The sequence below is a fragment of the Elephas maximus genome, chromosome 16, assembly GCF_024166365.1.
Source record: "Elephas maximus indicus isolate mEleMax1 chromosome 16, mEleMax1 primary haplotype, whole genome shotgun sequence".
NCBI lineage: Eukaryota > Metazoa > Chordata > Mammalia > Proboscidea > Elephantidae > Elephas > Elephas maximus.
Genome location: NC_064834.1, coordinates 53593599 through 53611024, shown reverse-complemented (window position 1 = coordinate 53611024; position 17426 = coordinate 53593599). Strand labels below are relative to the sequence as shown.

The 17426-nt window shown below is 40.6% G+C and overlaps 1 protein-coding gene across 2 annotated transcripts in view; it reads left to right on the top strand.

The window, feature by feature from the left end:
- The window catches only part of ARMH3 (armadillo like helical domain containing 3), a 219401-nt gene that overhangs the window by 55425 nt on the left and 146550 nt on the right, over nt 1-17426 (top strand). For both annotated transcript variants that reach the window (XM_049855289.1, XM_049855291.1), the window contains exons 16-19: nt 7081-7139; nt 8631-8696; nt 9599-9668; nt 10730-10790. In XM_049855289.1, coding sequence (XP_049711246.1) covers nt 7081-7139; nt 8631-8696; nt 9599-9668; nt 10730-10790 — 256 coding nt within the window. The remainder of the gene's footprint in view (nt 1-7080; nt 7140-8630; nt 8697-9598; nt 9669-10729; nt 10791-17426) is intronic.

The following is a 17426-nucleotide window of genomic DNA, read 5'->3' as shown; positions in this document are numbered from 1 at the left end:
CATGAGGCAGGAGAAGCCTGCAGCCTGATGCCTGATCCACAGACTTGGGAGTTGCCAGCCTCTCTGTGAGCCATTTCCTTGAGATAAATTTCTCTCTCTCTGTGTATATGTATATATGTATGTATATATATGCCTGACCAGTGTTGCTTCTCTAGAGAACCCAGCCTGAGACATTTGGTACCAGGAATGGGATCCTTCCTCAGGGGGATTTCTATATGATCAGTTGACTGAGGAAGAGAAAACTCGTTTACAGGTGGTTTTGCGTGATATGCAGGCACGACTTGAAAGTGGACAGTGGTAGTACTAAAACGCCTTTCTGGGACCTCCCTGAAGGGCAGTGGTGAGGAGAAATCCTCCCAGTGGGTAGAACTTTGAGCAGTGCATCTAGTTGTTCACTTTCCTTGGAAGGAAAAATGGCCAGATGTGCAACTGTATACTCATTCATGGGCTGTGGTGAATGGTTTGGCTGGATGGCCAGGGACTTGAAAGGATCACGATTGGAAAATTGGTGATGAGCAGGTATGGGGAAGAGGTATGTGGATAGACCTCTCTGAATGGACCAAAGAAGTGAAGATATTTGTGTCTTATGTGAATGATTACTAAAGGATGACCTTGGCAGGGGAGGATTTTAACAATCAAGTGGATAAGATGATACGTTCTGCTTGAAAACCAGTCATCCTCCTTCCCCAGCTATTCCTGTCATTGCCCAGTGGGCTCATGAACAAAGTGGCCATGGTGGCAGGGATGGAGGTCATAGGTTCAGCAACATGGACTTCTACTCACCAAGGCTGACTTGGCTACAGCCATTGGTGGGTGCCCAGTCTGCCAGCAGCAGAGACCAACACTGAGTTCCTGATATGGCACCATTCCTTGAGGTGCTCAGCCACCAATGTGGTGACAGATTGATTACATTGGACCACTTCCATCATGGAAAGGGTAGTGTTTTGTTCTTACTGGAATAGACGCTTATTGTGGATACAGATTTGCTTTCTCTGTACCCAGTGCTTCTGCCAAAACTACCATCCGTGGACTCACAGAATGCTTTATCCATTGTCATGGTATCCCACACAGCATTACCTCGAATCAGAGGAGTCACTTCACAGCAAATGAAGTGTGACAATGTGGCAATGCTCATGAAACTCACTGGTCTTACCATGTTTCCCATCATCCTGAAGCAGCTGGCTTGATAGTACCATGGAATGGGCTTCTAAAGACACAATTACGGTGCCAGCTAGGTGGCAGTTCCTTGCAGGGTTGGGGCAGTGTTCTCCAGGAGGCTGTATGTACTCTAAACCAGAGTCCAATATATGGTGCTGTTTCTCCCATAGCTGGGATTCATGGGTCTAGCAATCAAGGTGTGGAAATGGAAGTGGCACCACTCACTATGCCCCCTAGTGACCCATTTGCAAAATTTTTGCTTCCTGTCCCCACAGCCCTAGCATCTGTGGGTCTAGAAGTCTTAGTTCCAAATTGAAGAATGCTTCCCTCTGGAAACACATCACTGATTCCATTGAGCTGGAAGTTAAGAATGCCACCTGACAACTTTTGGTTCCTCATCCTCTGGATCAACAGGCAAAGAAAGAGTTATTGTATTGGCTGGTGTGATTGATCCCGATTACAAAAGGGAAATGGGATTGATATTACATAGTGGAGGTAAAGAACAGTATGTCTGGAATTCAGGAGATCCCTTAGGGTGTCTCTTAGTACTACCATGCTGTGATTAAAGTCAGTGGAAAACTACGGCAACCCAGCTCTGACATGAATTCTGATGCTCCATACTCTTCAGGAATGAAGGTTTGGGTTTGGGTCACCCCACCAGACAAAGAACCATGACCATCTGAGGTACTTGCAGAGGGTAAAGGGAATATGGAATGGGTGGTAGAAGAAGGTATTATAAATACCAGCTATAACCATGTGACCAGTTACAGAAATGAGGACTGTAATTGTTATATTTCTTCCTTGTATGTGTGCATTAAATATTTTTGTTTCTTCACTTATAAAATATAAGATGTAAATGGAGCTAGTGCATTTTTAGTTGTATGCGTGTTAATTGTATCATGTTAAGCACAAATGTTACTTTGCAATTATCTTTATTTAGAGATTTTGTATGGTTTAAGGAGATGTGTACAGGTGCCAAGTTGACAAGGGGTGGACTGTGATGGTTAAGGTTGTGTGTAAACTTGGCCAGGCCATGAATCTCAGTGGTTTGGCAGTTATGATGTAGTTTGGCAGTTATGTAAGGATGTAACTTGGCTGTTATATAACTATGTAATCAATTCCATGATGAGATTTGCTATGAGCAACCAGTCAGTTGAAAAGGAGTTTCCTTAGGGATGGGGCCCTCCTCCAGTATATAAATGGATATTCCAGCAAGGCTCTAGCGCTGGATCCTGCATCGGGCTTGTCATCATCTGACTTCTGGTTCTTCAGACTTGACCTAACAGCTTACCTGCTGATCTTAGGATCGGTCTGTGAGCCAGCATTCTGCCATCTGACCTGCCAGTCTTGGGTTTGTTAGCCCCTTTATCTGTGTGAATCAGGAGAAGCCTCCAGCCTGACGCCTGATCCACAGACTTGGGACTTGTCACCCTCTACAACTGTGTGAACCATTTCCTGGAGATAAATCTCTATTTTTCTCTGTCTCTATATGTATATGCTCACTGGTTTTGCTTCTCTAGAGAACTCAGCCTAAGATATGCTGTAATCACTATTTGAAACATACTGTATTAGTATTTCAATAGTTTATTCCAACCTATGTCATCTTTTATACTCTTAAAACATCTTCATTACGTTGTTTGATGAGATAGACTCACAGGGTGTTGGTGGTGCCCAAAGGCGTTCCAACTTTCAGCCAGTCAGGTTTGCTGTTCAGTGGTTCCCAAATGTAAAACTTTGTGCTGAAAGGCTTCTCTGGAGCTCGGCGAGGGCCAGCAGCCAGGAGAAGGGGCTCAGCAACACTGGTGGCACCCTCTTGCTGGTTACCTAGCATTTTGATGAACATTTTTTATTAGCGTTTTGTTTGATACCTACAAACAAAACGCTAATAAAAAATGTTCATCAAAATGGGCTTCTCTCATTTAGAAGGATTTTTTTTTCCTAATTACATAAGTAATTGAAATATTATGTGTTAAAAATTAAAACATAGTGGCAATGGTTAAGGAAACCCTGGGGGCGTAGTGATTAAATGCTGCGGCTGCTAACCAAAAGGTTGGCAGTTTGAATCCGCCAGGCGCTCCGTGGAAACTCTAAGGGGCAGTTCTACTCTGTCCTATAGGGTCGGAATCAACTCGACGGCAGTGGGTTTGGTTTAGTTTGGCAATAGTTAAGTTAGAAAGTGAAAGTCCTTTGTTATTATGCTCCCTGGAGTTAATCAGCCTTTAACAATTTGATGTGTATTCTTCCTTTATAACTTCTTTGGAAGAAGAAAGGACTCTGGTGGCACAGTGGTTAAGAGCTTAGCTGCTAACTGAAAAGTTGGTGGTTTGAACCCACTAACCGCTCCTTGGGAGAAAGATGTGGCCGTCTGCTTCCGAGAAGATTACAGCCTTGGAAACCCTGTGAGGCATTTCTACTCTCTTCTGTAGGGTCACTATGAGTCAGAATTGATTTAATGGCAACAGTTTGGTTTTGGTTGATTGGAAGAAGACTCTTTAAATCTTATTTTAGGAGCTGTTCTGTCTGCTCAGTAGCAGAAGTTTGGGTTCTTAAATTATGATCCATGGATAAGCTTCAGTTTCCCAGATAACTGAAAAAACAGTTCCACTGTAGAAGCAAAATTGCTAAAATACTATTTTTGCCATCTTACTTTCCATGAGGAGAAGCTAATCCCTTGATAGGTGCTTTATTCCTTAGGGGTAAAGTATACTTTAGAAGATTCTGATTTGCCAAGTGGGATAGGCAGGTTTGTGGTATGAGAGTTCACAGGAATCCAAAATGGAGCTGAAAATACAAGAGCTGTATAGCAGGGGAAGACCAGGATTTGGGGGCTTGTGGATTGAGATGGAAACATTAGAACAGAGGGCTAGGAAAGCTAAATAAAGCATAAATATTGGGAATGAAAGATTACGAGAGCTGAAAGGAGCCTGGGTGGACAGAGTCTAAGCCTTGTTACTCTACAACATACTGCATTAGCTCTTGGAGACTTCTGCCTTGCATTCTTTGACCCTTTTCTTATGTCCTGGGAGTGTGCTATTTCAAGAAAGAGAGCTCTATACGGGGATGAGGTAGATGGAAGTAGTCCATGTCACAAACTCCTAACATAGAACAGTCCTTTGGGAGCTACAGAGATGGCTGAACCTCTGAGACTTGGCAAGTGAGATCTGGCAGGCAAGGATAACAAGACTCCTGTGTATCAGAGTTTCCTGAGGCCATTGCTTCCCTTTATGGAAATGGGTAACCTTTTTCTTTCTCTGGAAATATTGCAGCAACCGTGGAGTCATAGATGTGACCCAGAAAATGAACTTTCAGCTTTGCTTGATATAACACAGTAAATTGAGGCCCTTGGAACTCATTTTTAGTGTTAGTGGTTATATAAGCCTCTTTGTCCTGGTCACTTAACTATCCATAAAATGGAAGCCAAAATTGAGGGCTGATGGGGTAGACTCAGACAGTATCTCTAAACTCAGGCTGGGGCAGGTCTTTGCCGACGGGCAGCCTAAATATAGCAAGGGCAGGAGTGGTTATGGCAAAGAGTTAATTTCAGAAATGGCACCTGTGTGGCTTCATTGACACAGCTGTCTTCTTGTCTGTTAAGCTCTTACCTTGTTACATGCCTTGGATCTTATTATGTTTTTAGGAGCAATATAAGCAACTTTTTCTTGGCTCTGCTTCCCCCCACCCCCCGCCAGGATATTATCTTTTTCTTCTTTATTATGTATCCATCATTTGAAACCTATAGAAAGATAATTTTAATAGATATATATAGTAAGTTTACAAAATTTATAGTGTAATAAATAGCATAAATTATAAAGTATAATAATGAAACGAGTATGTGAACCTACCACCCAATTTCAACAAATAGAACATTGTTAATGCTGTTGAAGCTCCCTTTGTGTCCTGGTCTAATCACCCATCCTCTTTATTCTCTGGAATTTTTTGTTTATCATTCTCTTGATTTGCCTCTGCTTTTAAAGCCTTAGGTTCTTCTGACTTTGGTGTTGTCACCTTAAAGGAGTCTGTGCCCAACCTTTAAAAAAAAAAAAGCATTAGGCAAAAATTAAAAAATATATATATGTATATTTATGCATAGACTTAAAAGTTGATACACTGAAGTCTTAACAGTTTTGCTGACTGAGTGGTATGGTTTAAACAGATTTTTATTATCTTTTTGTGCTTTTCTGAATTAGAAACATGTTTATAATGAAATATACCTTTCAGAAGCAGTTTTCTTGTGGAAATTTTTTGTTTCTTAAAGTGGAGAGATAGCTGCAGGCTTTCCTGTGGGAATTGCTTATCAGCTTTTGGGGAAAGGAAGATTAGTGCCAGAGAAACTCTGTGGCCATGGATAGGTAGAATCTACTTTGCCTAGCCAAGGATATTTTCTTGCTCTTCTGAGGCTTTGATGTAAGCTGTAGGGAAAGCTGAATGGGACATTCCCTATGGCTTACTACCTCGTTACTCTTTTTTTTTTTTGAGAAATTATTTCCTTTTTTTTTTTTTTAATTGTACTTTAGATGAAGGTTTACAGAATGAACTAGCTTCTCATTAAACAGTACACATATTGTTTTGTGACATTGGTTACCAACCTTATGACATATCAGCACTCTCCCGCCTCGAACTTGGGTTCTCTATTATCAGCTTTCCTCTCTCCCCTTCTGCCTTCTAGTCTTTGTCTCTGGGCTGGTGTGCCCCTTTATTCTCGCTTTGTTTTATGGGCCTGTCTAATCTTCAGTACTCTTTTTGCACTGTCTCTAGGGTTACTATGAGTCAAAATTGACTCGATGGCAACAGCTTCTTTTGTTTTAACTCTGAGGAGAGGCAAATGTTTTTCTGGACTACAATCTTCCCACTCCCACCCCCTCAACACACACACACCATGCCTTCTAATCGTCAAGCTTTAGTTGATAGATTCCATCTTCGATGAAGAAACAGGTAAATGTCAGGGTGAGTACTACTAGCCAACTTCTACAGCAGTGTACTCTTTTAATAGATTTTTTTTTTTTTTCTGGAATGAACTTCAATCTGGACCTTGTCAAATCTAATTTGAAATGTCATGAGACTCTTGTCTGTTTTGGATATGCTGGCATGGCCCTCTTACCTCTACTCCCACCACCTCACCCACAGAGTTCTTGGAAAGTGAATAAGCTTTGGCAGTTGGCAGTGATGGAGTAGCTTTTTCTTGGTCTTTTGTTTGCAGGCTTAGAGCCCAGCTCTCGAGGTTGCCTTTTCCCTTTTTTTTAATAACTAGAGTGTGAATTCTGGGAGACCAGGGACCTTGTCTTTTAAGTTCAGTGCTATATCTCTAGCACCTAAGATAGTGCCTGCCATGTAGTCAGTTCTAAGTAAGTATTTGTTGAGTGAATAACTTTGGCAGAAGAAAGATTAAATTAAGAGTTCACAGCTTTCCAGGTCATAAGTAATGTGCACAGTGCAGGGAGAAGCATAGGCTGTACTCTGGTCTCCAGTTAGAAGTTCTCATTTCTGTTTGATTCCATTGCTGGTTTGCTATCAATGGTTATGAAACCTTTCTAGACTTCGTAGTAGGCGGGTATAGATGGTGATGCTTATAGCTGGTGGATGGGGAGGGATGGGAAAGGGAATGGACCTAGCCATTCAGAAGCAAAGGGCTGCTCTGAAAGTGATTTGAGCCATGACAATAGGAACCATTTTAAGGATTAGATGGCTCTCAGGAAGATGGTCAGCTGTTCATCAAACTACCAGGATACTTAAGAATAAAACTTTATAGGGAATTCTTATGCCTGGAAGGGGAGCAAGGAGAACCCTAGTGGTATCTTGATTTTCATTCATGTATTTTTTGAGGAGAGAAAGTGAGAATTTTTTTTTTTAATGATGCACATCGGTATTCGCTATAGAAACATGGTCTGGGTGATTTACAGAGAAGAGTGTATTTTTTCTTTACAGATGAGCACCGGCTTCACAGTGGCAAACTCTGTTTGATTATCCTTACATGTATTGCAGAGGTAGGTCTTCTGATATTAGCTAATATCTTATAAAGTTCTCTCTTGTCCTGCCATTTTTCCTCAGTTCCTGTGTCTTGACAGAAACTCTTCCCCCTTTGTATTGTTTGTCTCCTCTCACTAGAAAGTAAGCCCTGACAAAGGGACTTTGCCTCCTTCACCACTGCATTCTCAGTGCTTGGCACATAGTAGAGACTCAGTTAATATTTGTTAGCTGAATTAATAATGAATTATGTTATGACAACTGCTGTAATCAAGAGATGAAAGATTTTGGCTCTTAAGAGTTTTAAACAGGGGATTTATACCTCTTTAGGAAAAAAACTCCACCCCTTTGAAATAGTTCACATTGAGTCTTTTGCATTTAGCAAATTTTAAAAAAGGAGCTCAGGTTTCCTATGGGGGAGTTGAGAGAAAACCAGAGAGGAGAGTTATAAACTCTGTAAAGTTGGCGTGCTTGCATTTTGGTGAAGAACAAGAGCTACAGGGGGGAAAAAAAAAGGTGCTTTGGCTTTGTAGGGTGATACCTTTGGTTGGTTTAATTTGATTGACTCACCCTGGATCTTGGTGCTATGCAACTATGACAGAACCTGAGTCAGTTTAGAGCTGACATAGCTTCAACCTCCCCCTTCACCATTTCTTACTCTCCTCTTTTCTCTCTTGAGAAAAAATAGTAAAGGTGGTCCACATGGAGTTGAAATCTCTCAGTCTTTTTCCTTTTATGTCCTCTGTGAAAAGATAACCTACTTTTCATAAGGTTAGGGGTAACTGGTTATAAAAGAGCTGCTTATTAGCAGTGGGCCTAGTGTAACTGCTTTTCAAAAATCTTTCTAAGAAAATCTTTGAAGGAGTTGTTTTTCATAAATTGTAACAGTTCCTAGTAATTGGAGTCTGTAGGCATGTCAGATCTTCACAAAAGGTGTTGGGAAAGGACCAAGGGATGTTTATTACCAATCCATGGTGAGAGGTGTTTGATTTTCCATCAGTCTTCAGCAAGGTCAAGGATAGACAGGGTCTTGCCTGCTGCCATGTATCCTGTATAGCAGTTCTCTCCTACTATGCTGAGCCCATTCCCAACAGAGGACAGACCTTTCTTCTTCTTCATAGAGCCTCATGTGGAGCCTGCACATGCATCCTGCAGCCCCTATGAAAACCTTCAAGCTGTCACAAACAGAGCTGGCACCTTGGACAGATGGGAAGGAAGAGAAAATAGGAAAACAGACTCCTCTCAGCATTTGCCTCAAGTCCCTGTGTCTTAATTTTTGTCATTGTAATTTACTGAGAGATTTTTTGACCAGTTAGACGCACTGGGAAATTACATCCAAGTAAGATCTCCTGGCTTTGGCATAAAGACTCTAAGCACATCCCAGTAGCTTTCCAACTGATCTTGAAAGTAGTTCTTAAAGCCCAGGGATTTGTAGGAAGTGTGACAGTTTACAAACTGAGTTTCTTATGTGTAGCTCTCCTTATTTTCCTCTCTATTTTTATTTTTATTAGGATCAGTATGCCAATGCATTTTTGCATGATGACAACATGAATTTTCGAGTAAACTTACATAGAATGGTAGGTGTGGCTTTTGCTTCTTGTTTTTTCTTAGAGGAACCTTTGTGTGTGTGTATGTTTATGAGTGTGTTGGCAGGGGTTGAGGGAAGGAAGAAATTGATTCTACTCGAACAAATGTCGGTGGAAAAGTTGTACCAGGGGGCTCTTGCTTGACTTTGCTGTTTAATAGACCCATGCCTATTATTGGGATTTTTTTGTGTGTGTCATGGAGCTGTTTCTTACTCAAGAGAGAATGGAAAGATCCACGACTGTATACTCATGGCAGTATTACTAGAAATGTATCTGTAACATAGGTTTCAGTAAGGAGATGTGTCTAAGCCTTTTGTCTTCAAAATGTAATATGATTTTTGATTGGTTAGGACTAGATACTACTTTGATTCATTCATCTGCAAGGTGGAGGAAATAGAATATGGAGATTTAGGGAATTTCCTAAAGCTTGGAGATACTTTCAAAAATAGCATAATGAAGTTTAGGTTTGAAACTTGTTTTTTGCTATTGCTACTGTTGCTGCCCCCACACCTGCTGCCATCACCTCCTCCTCTTCTTTTTCTTAATTATTTTATTATCATAGAAAAAATACCAGTGTGCCTCTCTTATAGTTAGTAATGTCACTTGTGTAGATACAATCAAAGTAAAAACAACAGCTTTCCATTGGTAGTATGCTCCAGTACTACCCTTTGGAGCTGTTGTCTTGCTGTGAATTGTGTTTTTGTCACAGGCTTGCATTGATAATTGGGAACCATTTACAAGTCCTCCCTGTCCCACCACACTCCCACCACTAGAAAAAAAAAAAAGAAAAGGTAGCATCTCTATAGTAGTGATTTTATCTGCATGAAAAAAATGATGAAGAGCCATTGCATTGCAGTTCAGGTGTCTACTAATTTCTTTTTTTGTGTATGAAGCCTATGAGACACAGGAAGAAGGCAGCAGACAAGAATCTTCCCTGCCGACCTTTAGTGTGTGCAGTACTGGGTGAGTGAGTATCATCAAGATTATCACTTTTCCAAGATAGTTACAGTGTTCCGTGATTAAGATGAGGGATAAATCCTGACTGATGTGCTTCTTCCTCAGAGAAGTTACTAGCTGTGTTTCTTCTCTGGCCTAAGAAACTATGTTTATTGTTACGTTTGTTAAAACAACTCCAATGAGTAAAGTGGTCAGTAAAAGGCATTGTTGTTCAAAGAAAAAGATCTTTCCACGGAGAATAAATGTCTGTGACTAAGCTTGATGCATAGTTTAAATTTGTAAAATATATCATTCTGATCAAGATTTCAAATTCTTTCCGCCTTGTCTTGGTCCGTATTGATACGTCAGCTGGTCAGGAGGCTTGAAGTTCAAGGTTCAGATGTACAAGCTTCCTCTGAGTAAATAAAGCTTCGATGAGGCTGACAGAGCTGACAGGTAGAAGGCTGTATCTTGGCTAATTTTGTCTGTCCAGAATTCTGCATTTTCCTCAGGGGAATTATCTGAACTTTTAATCTCATTTCACTTGGATATCCAGCCCTGTTTCTAAGTCTACTTGATTTTAGAAACAGTAATTAATAAGACTATATAATAAGCCTCTATTGACCCAGAACCCCATAGACCTTCAGTCAATTACCTGTCAAATTGAGTGTGATAGTGAGATGGGATAGACTGACATAGCTTTAGAGCTGAGTCTCTGGTCGCACAGATGTGGTCCATAATTTCTTCCTCATAGCTCTGTTCTTAGAGTATGATTTCCCTCTGGTATTTTGCATAAGTGCCACAGTATGAAATATCTGTACTCTAAAATCTTCTTTGTATCTAGGTTTATTGGCAGATCAAGGTGTTCTTATGGAAGTAGGAGAGCGAACTAATTTTCTTGTTACTTTTCAGGTGGCAGAGTTGGTGAACAGTTGCACAAAGTGCCTTATATAAAATAAATTTAAGTGTATGTAAATACAGATGTGGTTAGTGGATGCCATTCAACATGAGTGCAAGGTGTACACAGAGGCATTTTTCTAACTCAGAGACATTCTGATTGATCTAATTTTTATCCTTTCCCCTTTCAGACTTGATGGTAGAGTTTATTGTAACACACATGATGAAGGAGTTTCCTATGGATCTCTATGTGTAAGTAACATGGTTCATTTAAAGTGTGAAAATCTATTTTATAGGATCAAGTGACAGGATATTTTGGAGTCACATAAGATTTCTTTATATGCGTCCCTTCAAGAAAAATACATTTGTGTGTGTGGGGAAGAGTCAGGGAACAATATATGGCCTGAATTTGTGTATCTTTCCAGAAGGGGGAAAAGTACAAATTACAGTTTGGATTCTGCACTTCAATATCACTTTTAAGTACACTGCATGAAGAGCAGGGCTGATGTATTGAAGCAGTAATCATGGGGAGCTGTTGTAATCCAAAGATATGGTGTACTAGTAGACCATTTAGTCATTCTGGGCTTTGGTATCACAGGAGTCAGCAGTACTTAGAAGGTAACGCGAGGTCAGAGAGCTTCTGGTCCATTCTTAGCCTCCATGGTCCTAGCAGCCTACCTAGAACCCTGCTGACTGTATAGCCTATGAATACAGCTGGAAGATTCCTGCCTCCTAAGGAGATCTGATTGTCCATCACAATTTTTTACAGTGAGTATAACTAGAGGCAACTGAAAATTGTCCTATTTTAATAAGGGTTAAGTCTTTAGGCTTTCTTTCTTCTTTGCCATTCCTGTGTTCGTCCTATCTTTAATGCCCAACCAAGAACAGCTGCATCAGGTTAGTGTGATCCCAAACATACACATTATCTTTATTCCTTAAAAAGCATATAAATTGAATCTGACAACAGAATGGGTACCTCCATTTTTGTTTTGGCAGGAGAACAGTTTGGTACATAGCAAACTTAGTATACTTTATTCCAATGCCAGGCTGGGGGTCTCGGGAGGTATAAAGGATTTTAGTCTGAGTAGGCCTCTAGCTTTTTAGATGGGTTGTAGACTATATAATCTTAGTTTTCTAGGTCCGAAATAATGATATAAATTTTACTTTTAGGTAAGTGGGTTGCACCTTGCATTTTTTCTTATCTTTTGGGTGTTTAGAAGTCAGTATGATCCTTAATTCAAAGACCATGAAAAGCTGCTTTTTATATCACTTATCATGTGAGTTTTCTGTTTATTTTGTACAAGGGTCTCTGAACAGTATTACCTTAAAGATCAGATTTATTTTTACTACAGACTGATTTCTAGATTGATTAGCTTATGTTCTAGTATTAGGATATGCTATTTGTTTTGTAATATATATTACTATAGTCTCAGTTTTCTCATTTTACAAGTAAGGAAACCGAGGCTGAAGAGATGAAGTGCTTTGCCCAGGATTATTCTGCTAGTAAGCATCATTGCCTGGAAATGAGCCCAGATTTTCTTATTATGAATCCTAGGCTATTACCGTCCTTTTTCAGATGAATTAATTACCTATTGCTGCATAGCAAATTACCCCAAAATTTAGTGTTTAAAACAAACATTTATTATCTAACAAACAGTTTCTGTGGGTCAGGAACTCAGGAGTAGCTTAGCTGGGTGGTTTTGGCTCAGGGACTCTCTTGAGGCTGCAGTGAAAGTGTTAACTGGGGCTGCAGGCATGTGAGGCTTGACTAGGGCTGGAGGATCTGCTTCCAAGCTCACTTAACATGGTTATTGACAGACATCAGTTCCTCGCCACATGGACCTCTTTATAGCGTTGCTCAACATGGCAGCTGGCTTCACCCAAAGCAAATAATCTAAGAGATAAAGAGAAAAAGAGTGAGAGTCCAAGATGGAAACCACAGTATCTTTTTTTTTGGCTTAGTTTTATATTATTTTTTTAATTTTTATTGTGCTTTAAAGTGGAAGTTTACAAATCAAGTCAGTCTCTTATACAAAAACTTAAATACACATAGCTGTATATCCCTAGTTGCTCTCCCTCTAATGAGACAGCACACTCCTTCCCTCCATTTTCATGTCCATTCGGCGAGCTTCTGACCCCCTCTGCCCTCTCATCTCCCCTCCAGACAGGAGCTGCCCGCATAGTCTCATGTGTTTACTTGATCCAAGAAGCTCACTCTTCACCAGTATCATTTTCTAACCCATAACCCCCCCCCAAAAAAAACCAAACCCAGTGCTGTCGAGTCGATTCCAACTCATAGTGACCCTACAGGACAGAGCAGAACTGCCCCATAGAGTTTCTAAGGAGCACCAGGTGGATTTGAACTGCCAACCTCTTGGTTAGCAGCTGTAGCACTTAACCACTACACCACCAGGGTTTCCTTCTAAGCCATAGTCCAGTCCAAGCCCAGTCTGAAGAGGTGGCTTTGGGAATGGTTCCCGTCTTGGGCTAACAGAAGGTCTGGGGACCATGACCTCTGGAGTCCTTCTAGTCTCAGCCAGACCATGAAGTCTGATCTTTTTACAAGAATTTAAACCACAGTGTCTTTTATAACCTAATCTCAAGTGACATATTATTGCTTCTCTTATGTTCTATTGATCACACAAACCAACCCTGATATAGTATGGGAAGGACCTACACACAAGGGCATGACTACCAGGAGGTAAGGATCATTGGGAACCATCATGGAGGCTGGCTACCACAGTTGCACACCTAGCAAGTTGCATATCAAGATTCAAACTCAAGTCTCTTTGACCCCAGAGGCTTTACTCTTTAACCACAACTGTGATAAGTGACAAGGGGAAGATCTGTATAAAGTGCTGTTTGAGTGCCGGAATGACTCATGCTGACTAGGGGATCAGAAGATACCACAGGAGAGGGCATTTGACCTGAGTCACGAAGATACAATAGGAGTTTCCATATAGAGGAGTGGGAGGCCAGCATGTTCAAAGGCTTGGAGGTTTGAAAGTGTGGCATGTTTGGAGACTAGAATGTCATTCAGGGGAGCTAGAGTATACGGTACATGAAGAAACAGTAAAGCGTAGAGGAAAAAGCTTAGAGATTAAGTAGATAATGGAGAACATATGAAGGTGGGGATGACGTGGTAAGATTATGTGTTCAGTAAGTACTATAGAGTTACAGGTATGTATCTGTCCACCCAGATGGCCACATTCCTAGTCAGTGAATATGCAGTACATGTTTTAAAAATCCTGCTTCTATAGTTCCCAAGTTTACCCTCAAAAGAGTTTTTGTATTGCCTTGCTTTCTCAGTTGCTTTTTCCACCCGCTCCCTAATTGAATATCCTGAGGTTGGGGAAGATGGAGAAGATAATGAAGCATCAGGCTGGCAGAGGCTGAGCAGAAGGTCCTACCCTCAGGCTGAATTCACTTCCTGTATTACTACCCATGAGCACATTCCCAGATCTTCCTCTGTCTATTTCCAGCTCTGTTTCTGGTTTTTGGTATTTGGAGCATCAGGTCCTTTTTAGGTGAACTTATCTGCTCCCACCTGGGCATCATGCCAGCTTGCTGCTCACACTTCTCATTATGCACTGCTTTTCAACAGCATACAGCAGAATGAGAAACTGAAAGCAAAATGAATTTCTACCATTTCAGATAAGTTTATAATCCTCCTGCTGAAATACGAAGAAATATGGAGTATAGAAGGACTTAATACTCAAAGCTGGAATCTGGGTCAGAAACGGAACAGTTTCAGATCTGTGTATGAATGCGTAGGTAAAGCAATGATGGGGGGAGGTGCTTATACAAAAAAAAAAAAAGAAAGAAAAGTCCAAGTCTTGCCTGGAGCAGTAAGAGGTAGGAAAACCCAACTAACTAATTTCCACTCTTGGCTGTACTTCTTCGTTCATACTGCCAGGTGCCACCCCTACCACTGTTAAAGAATTTGGGAGTGAGGAGAGAGAGTCTTTGGGAGAGCAGACTCACCTTTAAGTTACTTTTCTTTGGAAAACTTAAACTCTGTCTATGTGAGATATTCTGAAACCTGTGGACAGGCACCCGAAGAAAGATACAGACTTTGGTGGACCCTACAAGAAGATTTCAGGAGAAAGTGGAACTGTCTTGAAATAGGAAATCAGTACATGCATAAAACAAACCACCAAGAAGCAGTCAATTTGGAGATATTCAGCCAGTATAAAAACCCAAACCCGTTGCCATCGAGGATGATGGCAGCAGGGATGGGGGTTGTAGGTATTATCTCACTACTGCTGTAGAGTATTTCAGTGTTGATGGGATGGCGTTGTCAGTGGAGCCAAGGTGCGGACTGTCGAGATCCAGGGCAGGTAGGAAGAGCTAGCATCCAGGAATGTAACTGGTGGTGGTGCATGAGCAGCAGCACCCAGCCACTCATGCTGGCTACAACAAAGCACCAGGGACCTAAAAAAAGAAAGAAAGAAACGCCTTTGCTGTCAAGTCGATTCCAACTCATAGCGACCCTCTAATCGAGTAGGACTGCCCCATAGGACTTCCAAGGAGCGGCTGGTGGATTCAGACTGCAATTTAGTAGGGAAGTTGATAGAAGGGTACAGATTCCTAAGTCAAATCATGGCTCAAACAAGGGCATCATTTAGCTAATGACAACTGCTACAGACAGAAGATTACACCACAATTTCTAAAAATCAGCAAATGATTTGGAGACTATTAGGGTGATTTACACTATAATGTATATCACTTGGTAAAGTTCTGATACAGTTCAGTTTATTTAGAGACTAAAAGGGAATTATTTAAATGGTTTTGATATATGTATTGATTTATATGTCAATTTATATTACTGTATGGTTTATAAAATATTTTGATATCACTCCTGAAGATACAGAAGTCTTTTCAGTCAGCATGATGTTTTCAGGGTTTATCCATGTTGCAGCATGTATCAGAACTTCATTTCTCTGTATGGCTAAATAATATTCCATTGTGTCTATCTCTCTATCTCTCGCTTGCTTGCTGTCTTGCTCTAATCGCTCGCTGTATTCGCTTTAATCTCTCGCTCTAATCTCTCTCCAATTGCTTGTGCTAATTGCTCTAATCGCTTGCTCTAGTCTCTAATTGCTAGCTCTAATTTCTCTAATCTCTTGCTCTAATCACTTTAATCTCGCTCTAGTCTTGCTCTAACCACTCTAATCGCTCTCTCTAATTTCTAATCTCTCTAATTGCTCTGATTGCTTGCTCTAATCGCTCACTCTGATCTCTAATCTCTCATTCTAATTGCTCTAATCGCTCGTTCTAATCTCTAATCTCTTGCTCTAATCTCTAATTGCTCTAATCTTGCTTGCTTTAATCGCTCGCTCTAATGGCTCTAATCTCTCTCTAACCGCTCTAATCACTAGCTCTAATCTCTCTAATCTCTTGCTCTAGTCCCTCTAATCTCTAATCTCTCACTCTAATCTGTTGCTGTAATCTCTCTAATCACTTGCTGTGATTTCTCGCTCTGATCTCTCGCTCTAATCTCTAATCACTGTAATCTCTAATCACTCTAATCGAGTGCTCTAGTCACACTAATTGCTCCCTCTAATTGCTTGCTCTAATCTAATCACTCGCACTAATTGCTCCAATCTCTCTAATCTCTCACTCTAACTTCTTTAATCTCGCTCTAATGGCTCTAATCTCGGTCAATCACTCACTCTTATCTGTCTAATCTCTGCTCTTATCTCTAATCACTTGCTCTAATCTCTCTAATTGCTTGCTCTAATTGCTCGTTCTAATCTCTCTAATCTCTAATCACTTGCTCTAATTGCTTGCTCTAATCTCTCTACACCACATGTTATTTATCCATTCGTCTATTAATGGAGACTTTTTTTTTCCTTTTGTGTCTGTGTTATTTCACTCAGCATAATGTTTTCAGGGTTCATCTGTGTTGTAGCATGAATCAGAACTGCATTTCTTTTTATGATATGGAAGTCATTTAAGAAAGATCTGTTTACATAGCCCTCTCATTAAAATCCTGTCTGAGAGGCTCCTGCAAGACCACTTAGAGCTGCAGAGAGTGAGAAGAACTCAGAGATAATGAGTAATGGGTCAGGGAGTATAGCTAGAAAGGTAGCAATGTAGGCCTATTACTGAGAATATTCTGAAAACTTTCAGAAAAGAGTAACTTTAGGACTTTAATTTATAAATTTAATTCAACCTGTTTGTGTCTTTGATCTCTTGTCAGGCAGTTTAATTCCTCCAGCTAGTGCATTTGGGTCTAACTCCACAGAGGGAGGCCGGTAGTGTTCTTTCTGCCTTCCTCTTTGCCTCTCTGCTAAGAAGCCCATGCAGTTAGCTACCACCTGTTTTTGATTGATTTTATGAGTTGTCAAACCGATATCCAACAGATTGATAAAGTGTCTGCTGAAGTTAGTAGGGGCTCAGATTAACTCTTTGTCTCAGATTAAAGCCATATAACCTGACAGAGCCTCAGTGCCATCTCTGGAAGTGTCCTTTACTTGAAGCTGCCGTTCAGCTGAATTGCAATTAGGGCATATTAGAAAACTTACATAGACCAGCCAAGGTGGAGACAAGCCATTTTTTGCTTTGCAACATGTCCTTCCTTGCTTATTTTGTCTGTTCCATTTCTGCCTCATTCTTCCATGTCGAGTTTCAAGATGGAGCACTGTCTAAGTTGTCTAAGTGGAAAAAAAGCGTCTTTCATTTGTCTGAATCTAGTTATGTTATCTGGGTCCAGTTTTCAAAAACTTTGCAACTTAGTTATAAGATTTAAATACTGTCTTAGTTAACTAGTGCTGCTGTAACAGAAATATCATAAGTGGGTAGCTTTAACAAACAGAAACTTATTTTCTCACAGTTTCAAAGGGCACAGGCTCAAGGGGAAGGCCCTCTCTCTCTGTTGGCTCT